This window comes from Lactuca serriola, chromosome 7 (assembly GCF_051521515.1).
Source record: "Lactuca serriola cultivar US96UC23 chromosome 7, Lser_US96UC23_V15, whole genome shotgun sequence".
Taxonomy (NCBI): domain Eukaryota; kingdom Viridiplantae; phylum Streptophyta; class Magnoliopsida; order Asterales; family Asteraceae; genus Lactuca; species Lactuca serriola.
This window is the reverse complement of record NC_136414.1, coordinates 95,876,713-95,885,417: the sequence shown is the minus strand read 5'-3', so window position 1 is coordinate 95,885,417 and position 8,705 is coordinate 95,876,713. Positions and strand designations below refer to the sequence as shown.

Genomic DNA, 8,705 nt, shown 5'->3' with positions numbered 1-8,705 from the left:
TGGCGGATCCAGACTTTCAGTCAACTGGGGTCCGCTAGTGGAGCGTTTTCGAACAACTTTGAGCCGTTTCCGGTGGTTACCAAGTACTGTAGTAGTTTTCGGCAGTTTCAGGCGACCGCAAGCAGTTTCTGACGACTAGAGTAGTTTGCAAGCGACTCAGAGCATATTCCGGCAAGTGGTTGGTTGTCTCCGGCTTCTTTTCTAGGTGAAGTTGTGCATACCAACAACTAGGGTAGGCTTAAGAAGAGGGATACTTTGTTATCCGCTGATTCAAGAGGTGCCAATCTTTTGTGAAGTGGGGCAATTACTTATTTCATATCAATAGATGCAAAAAAAATTATACATATTTAATAGGTGTTGCCACTCCAAGTGGTGCCATACACCCCACTACCCAAAGGGCAGCTCTGCCACTGCTTATGTCAACATAACATGAAAAGTCAAATTAAAAATCTATGATCATTTCCGAAAAAGGAAAAACTTTCTGAAATGGATTTTAGAAATTCTACATTTCTAGAAAATGTTATTTTTGATCCAGTGAAGTATAACAAGCAAAGTAGCATTTTCAGGCTCCGAAAATCCGTAGCATATTTACAAAATTCGACAAAACCCTTACAAAAACTCAAAAACTTACCTAAGGCGATGTACATTCAATATATGCACATGAAAGGGTTCCATTTTATGAAACAACCGTTGATATTAAGGGAGTGTTTAACTAAGCTTCTTAAAACAACTTATTAGGTTCCACACCACTATAAGTTAAAAAAGTGTTTAGATGAAAAATAACTTATTCCGGTGGGGAACCTCTAATAAGTCATTTTTTCATAAGTTACCCTACACTTATTAACTTATAAACTAATAAGCTAATAAGTTATAAGCTAATAAACAATAAGTTTTTTTTTTTGTCAAACACCCCCTAAGCATTTTGGAACTTGGGTTCAAGAGATAATTTTTTTTTGAAGTGGTAGGGACAAATGAAAGTGGAATAAAATTTATATATATTTCTAACTCTAAAATGGATCTATTTCGCATATAATGGTCATTTTGGTAAATGCCCAAAAGTTTGGTCAACAACCTATAGTTACTAGTTAGACATTGACTGTTTAGTTTGTCTTTGATATTTAACTGCTCCATCTATGGACTATGGTGAACCTTTTATAAACATTTTGGAGTTCTAACATGTTTAAATTATTTGTAATTTTCCAATGCCGTTAAGAAATAATATTTTCTTTTTCAAAATATAATATTATTTTCAACATAACAAACATAAATCTCAAAAAGATACAAATATCTTCGCCTTAAGTTATGTAAAAGGAAATTTATTGTTTTCATTAACATAATGTAATTTTTCAACAAAAAGAAAAGACTTATAAACAAAACAAATTATTAATTTACTATGTAAATATAACATAACCGAATTATTGATTAACAAGCAAAAGTATAACATAACCGAATTATTGATTAATAAGCACTAATTTATCAAGGTTATACATATTTAATTATTTATAAATATTTAACTTAGATTACATTATGCAAATCATGAATAAACTAATTAACCAAAACAAAAGAAACATAGAAACACAATTAATCCGTACAGGAATATTCGTCGGTATTAAATTACATAATATTTTATAAATTTTATGTAAATATATATAAGATAAGGATGGCTGAATCACACAAATTTTCAAAAGAGAAAAATACTTGTGGTCCGTGAATACAGATTTTTATGGATAACATAGCTAACCACATATACCATGCAATGCAACACCCCCCACCCCTCCTCCCACCCACACCCTACCCCATGTAAACAATACGACATTTCCATCAACTCAAGACTAAAAACTTACAGAAAAAATGGTAGTATCACTCTCCGCCACCGGAGTCCGGCAGCTACATGGCATCTCTGGATTGGCTCCTAGGGACTGGAGACCTGTCAATGGCGACTTAATGGGGAAGAAGCTAAGTTTTAGTCAAAGGGTTCAAACGAAAAACAATGTGAAATCAAGCATACAAATGACCCTCACCGCCATTCCCACAGGTGAGGCAAAGGTGAGTTTTTTTCTTTTGACTTTTTTCTCTTAAAAAAGTCAAAGTCAAAGTTTGATCCCACTCGGAATCTTGACTCGGTGTACAATTTATGCAGTTGAGGGACTTAGAGATGGAGAAAAGAGACCCAAGAACGGTTGTGGCGGTGATTCTAGGTGGTGGAGCTGGTACTCGTCTTTTCCCTCTGACAAAACGCCGTGCAAAGCCTGCAGTATGTTTTTATTTATTTATTTTATAAAATTTTGTTGAAATTGAAATGTTTTATGTAAATGTGGTGGATTAATGTATGGTGGATGTAGGTGCCGATTGGTGGAGCGTATAGGCTGATTGATGTGCCTATGAGCAACTGCATCAATAGTGGGATCAATAAAGTCTACATTTTGACGCAATATAATTCAGCGTCACTGAATAGGCATTTAGCACGGGCTTATAATTTTGGTGTTACATTTGGAGATGGGTTTGTTGAGGTATGATTGATCACATTATGGTTTTTGTAGGCCCCGTTTGTCACATGAGATATGAGGACGGGATAGGTCTGGACAAGGGGTTATTTAATATGATCATAATGATAATGATGAGGGCATTTACGTCTTTTTCACAAATGAGAGATCAATGGCGAGTCCATGTCCCACATTGGGTGGGACAATCAAATGTAATTCTTTTGCACTGAAGATCAAAAGAAAGTCTTTGTCTCACATTGTTCCACATGTTCCCGTGGGAAAAATATTGTAATTTTTGACTCTTTAACATTAGTTTCAGTCTTAGTCCTATGCACACCAAATGCAGTATGTAACAAGCAACAAGTATGGCTCCCATAGGATCCTATAATAGTAATATTGAGCTTATTTTTCGATGATGAGCATCTTTAGTTGAGAGATCTAGAGTGAGTCTCGTCTCATCTAGTTCAACTTTTTTGTTGGAAAAATATTGTAATTTTTACCATTTATCATGAGTCACAATTTGAGTCCAATGCATGCCAAATACAGTATAACAAACGACCGGTATGGCTCACATATGATCCCATAAAAATAAAATAGTTGTTGGCCGTCAAATCATTTAACATACAAGCCATTTAGAGTGAACCTGGGTTCCATTTTTTTTAACATGCTAGGTTGTATGTTGTCTTAATCCTTTGACATAAATCTCAAACCAATTTTTGACTTAATAAAGTTAGTCCTTTTGTTCTATCCTACAATACAGTTTGTATGACTCTCATATGATCCCAATATCCCATAATAGTAATTACATGATTTTAGGCATTATCTGCAACACAAACTCCCGGTGAGGAAGGTAAGAGGTGGTTCCAAGGTACTGCAGATGCTGTTCGCCAGTTTCACTGGCTCTTTGAGGTACCCACAACTTAATATTTATGTCAAATGAATGTTTACTTTTTTTTTTTACTGATATAGAGTATAGACGATGTACTTGCGTATATTTACCCATAAGGGCAATGTACTTCAACCCACAGACTTTTTTTTTAACCAATAATAACAACATAATTACATTTTTTTCCGATAATAACAATATTTGAAATTACATTTCTATACACCTAAGAGCAACGGTTACTTACCTATTATTGCAACGTACTTACATGTACTACCATAACAACAATGCCCTTACATTTCTTTATCGATAATATCAACATCTAAAATGAAACTTGTAAGTAATTTAAAAGTTTCACTTTAAAATGAAACTACACTGTTATTTTCATCAATTCTCCCTAATATCTAAATCTGCATAATTGTAGGATGCAAGAAGCAAGGACATCGAGGATGTTCTCATTCTATCTGGAGATCACTTGTACCGAATGGATTATATGGATTTTGTTCAGGTGAAATCATAAAACCATTAACAAAGTTGATGCTCTTTGAAACGAAACCATAATTATATTAAATGTAACAAACGATATCTCATGCAGAACCATCGGCAAAGTGGTGCAGATATTACACTTTCCTGTCTGCCCATGGATGACAGGTTATATTAACTACAAATAACAACTTACTATTGTATTTGTTTATTGCAGCATCATACATCAATTTCTTTTCCTCTTTAGAGCATTGTTACTTTGATAAATCTACTCATTGTAGCAATGTCATTTAAATTCAAAGCAATTTTCACTGCTATAACGTGATAGATTATTCAAAGTATAATAATTTGAAAAATAGTGAAAGAATAATTGGGTATATTTTTTAAAGTGAAATACTTTAATAAGAAAAAAGGAACAATGTTGTAATAGAAAAACAAGGAAACAAAAAAGTTATAATGTTGTAATGCACATAAATCAAAGTAGGATGATAAATTACACAAATAAATAACAGTATGCTGCGTTCTCTTTCGTTTAACCCATCTATTTATACTCACAAAATGCACAATCAAAGAATAAATCGACTTTGATGAAGAAGAAAATATTCATGTTGTTATTTATACTATGAACATGGCTTTCATTTTGGTATTCTTTTCAGCCGTGCATCGGATTTTGGATTGATGAAGATTGATGGAAAAGGAAGAGTCATGTCTTTCAGTGAAAAGCCTAAAGGGAAAGACTTGAAAGCCATGGTAAGTTCTCTAAACACAATTTCTTTTATTAGTTTATAGCATCCTACGTTCATTTCTTTCTTTGCAGCATTTTACTTCCTTTTTTTTTCTTCTTAAGACGTTGTACTTTGAAAATTCTTCAAAGAAGTCAAAATTGTTATGTATCGGGATGGAATAGTTTCATTGGGTAATTTTTTCGAAGTAAATTGTTATAGTAGGTGGAAATGAAAGTAGCATGCCCTAACAAACAAATCAATAAAAGTAAGAAGCATTTTCTAGCATTTAATCTTGTGGTAAACTGGATCTTGTTTGGGATAGTGTTAGATAAATCCATATTATACACAACCTTTAATGTGAAATTCGTTCTCCAGGCAGTCGACACAACGGTTCTTGGACTTTCTAAGGAAGAGTCGGAAAAGAAACCATACATTGCTTCCATGGGAGTATATATTTTCAAGAAGGAGATCCTTCTGAATCTTTTGAGGTACATGACATCAATTTATACACATCTTTCTAGGGCTATTTTTGATGTTGAAGAAGAGGAGGGCATTCACGTCTTTTGTACAGAAAAGAAATCTAGCAAGACGTGTCCCACCATTTTGGGCGGGACAAAAATTGCAACTATTGTCCCATTAACATCGGTCCCAGTCCAATGCATGTGGGGACCACCTGTTTTCTCCTGTGTAACAAATGGCGCTTAAAGGACTCCTGATGACATAAGGGATAACATATTTGCATATTCACATGATTTAACGGTAAAATATACAACATATATTCAAATTGTGTAGCAAAGATCTAGCTGTGTAAAATAAAAACTTGCTTTTATAGCTTTTGTAGAATTTAAGAAAAAAACAACATGAGAGAAAAAGGTATGACAAAAATACAAGGGAAAAGGTGCATCTCATCATGCTTCTTCGTGGTGACTGATTATCCTGTCATGATTTAACTACTAAATATTTTACAGATGGCGATTTCCAACAGCAAATGACTTTGGATCAGAGATTATCCCTGCTTCAGCCTCAGAATATTACATAAAGGTTTGTTGAACCTCTTGTGAATGAATAAACCACACTGTTATGCACAAACTTTCCCTTTTTTCACATAAATAAGGTTTAGCAGCTTGTGTTCTAATACATCACATAGGCACAACCTTCTACCATATACAATATACATACACAATTTTGTTACAGTATATGTGTTATGTATGTATACAATCATGTACGTATGTATGCATATCAGCATATGAAGAGTTTTTCTGAAGGTGCAAAATTTCATTTGCAGGCATATTTGTTTAATGATTACTGGGAGGACATTGGTACAATTAAATCCTTCTTTGAAGCAAATCTTGCCCTTACAGAACATGTAAGTTGTTTTCTCTATTTCTATTAAAGTTCATGCCATTTTATTCATCAAGTAAGTCTCAAAGGAAGCTGTAGAGTCAGAAACTCATAATAAATCACAATATGATCCATTGATCCTGTTACAATTACTGAAAACGATTTCATATTTTCAAGGGTTAAATGCAAGGAATAGTAACATACTTCCATTGGTTTGTTCATCATAGCATCCAAAATCCTACATTCATTTCTTCCTAATACATCATTTTACTTTGAAAATTTTACACTATTAGAGAAATGCCATTCAATATTCCAAATACAAAACAATTTTCACTGCTATAAATGGGTAGATCTTTTGAAGTATAGTTTTCTATTAAAAAAACTATAAAAGTGCAAATCCTAAAGAGAGTAGAAAATTTCAAAATGCAATGCCTCAATAAGAAAAGAACTAGCAATAGGAGCAGGAGATACTACAATAATTAATACACAAATAAAGTAACAAGGAAAAAAGAGAAAAATTTCATGTTCTAATGAAGAAGTTATGACTTATATATGACCAGTTTCAAATTGACATTCTGTTCATTTTGCTATAAGTGGAAGTACGTTATTATTTCATGCCATTTAGTCCTATTTGGGGTTATATTAAGCTATTTTTTACATTTAATTTTGCATTGCAGCCATCACGGTTTAGCTTTTATGATGCAACAAAGCCAATGTATACATCTAGGAGAAATCTGCCACCATCAAATGTTGACAATTGCAAGGTTAGTAGCAAATAATATTCAAGATTTGTATGCTTTAAATATGTGGTATGATTTGATAGACAAACTTCGTGAAATGACAAAATTGTTAGACTAGGAATTCAAACAATCAATTTTTTTGTTGCTCCAAGTTTATACACAAGAATAGTTTGTATCTAGCCAGAAGATTAGACTTCCTAAAGTTTAAGTGTTAAAAATAGACCAATGGAGTTTATCTTTACTTTTGATTTTTTGTTTCAATTGTTATAAACGTTTTCTATATAAGTCCAATGAATACCAAGAACAATTTCAGCCTTCTGCAATGAAGTCTAGTGGATATCCTGACCCTTTTCTTTCACATTGTAATGCAGATCGTTGACTCAATCATATCACATGGTAGTTTCTTAACCGATAGCTTCATTGAGCATAGTGTTGTTGGCATTCGATCCAGAATCAATTCTAATGTTCACTTAAAGGTGTGTCATTGCATTCAAACTGTTATTCTTCATCTCCTACAAATCTTTGCACTTGTATGAGGAATATGCTCTTAACTGCTAACTTTCTAAAAAAAAACTAATTCATTAATCTATAATTTTACTAAAAACATTGCTTGTATGCGTAAATGAATGCAGGACACTGTGATGCTTGGTGCTGACTACTATGAGACAGATGCTGAAATTACATCATTGTTGGCTGAAGGCCGTGTCCCTGTGGGGATAGGAGAAAATACAAAGATCACGTACAAATTCTTAAAAATTTGGTCCATTACACCTGATTTCTTATGAGAGACAGGCCAGAACATGTCGTACTGTATTTGACTGGGACTGATATCAATGGGACACATATTGCAAAATTTTCTCCCACCTAAACAGGCACGATAGGGACTTACTCTTAGTCTCTTGTCTGTGCAAAAGACGTGAATACCCTCCTTATCTTCATCATCAAAATAGCCGTAGAAAATGTCTTGTCACGTGGAACAAATGCAGACTTAAGTTGCTAGTTATATGTTTTTCTAATACTTTTCTTGATAATGAATTGTTAATGATGTAATTTGTAGTGGCTGCATCATTGACAAAAATGCCAGAATTGGAAAGAATGTAGTCATTGCAAATTCAGAGGTTAGCCCATTGGATAATATGGTAATTGTCTAATTGAAAATGAAAGGGTGCTGATTACTGAAAATTTGTATTTTTGGAATTATAGGGGATACAGGAGGCTGACAGATCTTCAGAAGGGTTTTATATTCGATCAGGCATTACAATCCTATTAAAGAATTCAACAATTAAGGATGGATTAGTTATATAATTCCTTTTGTTTTTTGTTTATTCTCTCGTTTAAGGATGAAAATGGAGAATGTTGAAAGATGAAAATTTCTATGCAGAGAAAGGATCAACAGGCTGGTATCACTGCCAAGCTTTTTTGTAAATGTGAATGTGCCATTTTCCATTTTTATAAAATAACGAAATTTTACTTCAATGATGTAAGCATGTGAGATGAAACTTCAACTTTATAGTAAAATACTTGACATGTAAGCATGTGAGATGAAACATGTGTTTATGTGTATGCAAGGTTTAAAGATAAATATAAATAATCTTGTAAAGATGATGGTTTGCTTCACCAACAATCCCTCTAAACCAAAAAAATGGAAGGTTTCAATTTGGCAAATAGTTCAATGGAAGTGATTGACTACTATTCATAAGCAAAACTTGGAGAACTTAGTGGACAACAATGAATGACATCAATACTTTATATGATTACTAAGGGCAAATAGGTAATTTTCCCAAAAAGTTAAGCTTGGGAAGCTCACGAAGCTAATGATGCCTCATATATCATGCTCTTTTGTTCCATTTGATGATGGATTCAATTTAACCAGGTTTCTTGTAGGCAGAACAGCAACAACTATAGAATCGTGATTATAAAAGTTAATATTCTATGAAATCAAAACACTGGCCCTCACCTTTTTACTATTGAATATCAGTAATTAAACTTAAGATTTTTAGAAAATCAAAAGTAACCATATATTATCAGGAAACTTAACCAAGGAAAACTA

The 8,705-nt window shown here is 33.2% G+C and overlaps 1 protein-coding gene across 1 annotated transcript; it reads left to right on the top strand.

The window, feature by feature from the left end:
• Positions 1–1,764: 1,764 nt before the first annotated feature.
• On the top strand, positions 1,765–8,131 carry LOC145061747 (glucose-1-phosphate adenylyltransferase large subunit 3, chloroplastic/amyloplastic-like). Its single transcript, XM_079009302.1, has 15 exons — positions 1,765–2,046; positions 2,141–2,254; positions 2,343–2,510; positions 3,300–3,392; positions 3,791–3,874; positions 3,962–4,017; positions 4,506–4,599; positions 4,950–5,062; positions 5,543–5,615; positions 5,860–5,940; positions 6,593–6,679; positions 7,027–7,131; positions 7,288–7,394; positions 7,713–7,773; positions 7,859–8,131. The coding sequence occupies exons 1-15, from the start codon at positions 1,852–1,854 to the stop codon at positions 7,958–7,960; spliced, it is 1,533 nt and encodes a 510-aa protein (XP_078865428.1). The 5' UTR covers positions 1,765–1,851; the 3' UTR covers positions 7,961–8,131.
• Positions 8,132–8,705: the final 574 nt, after the last annotated feature.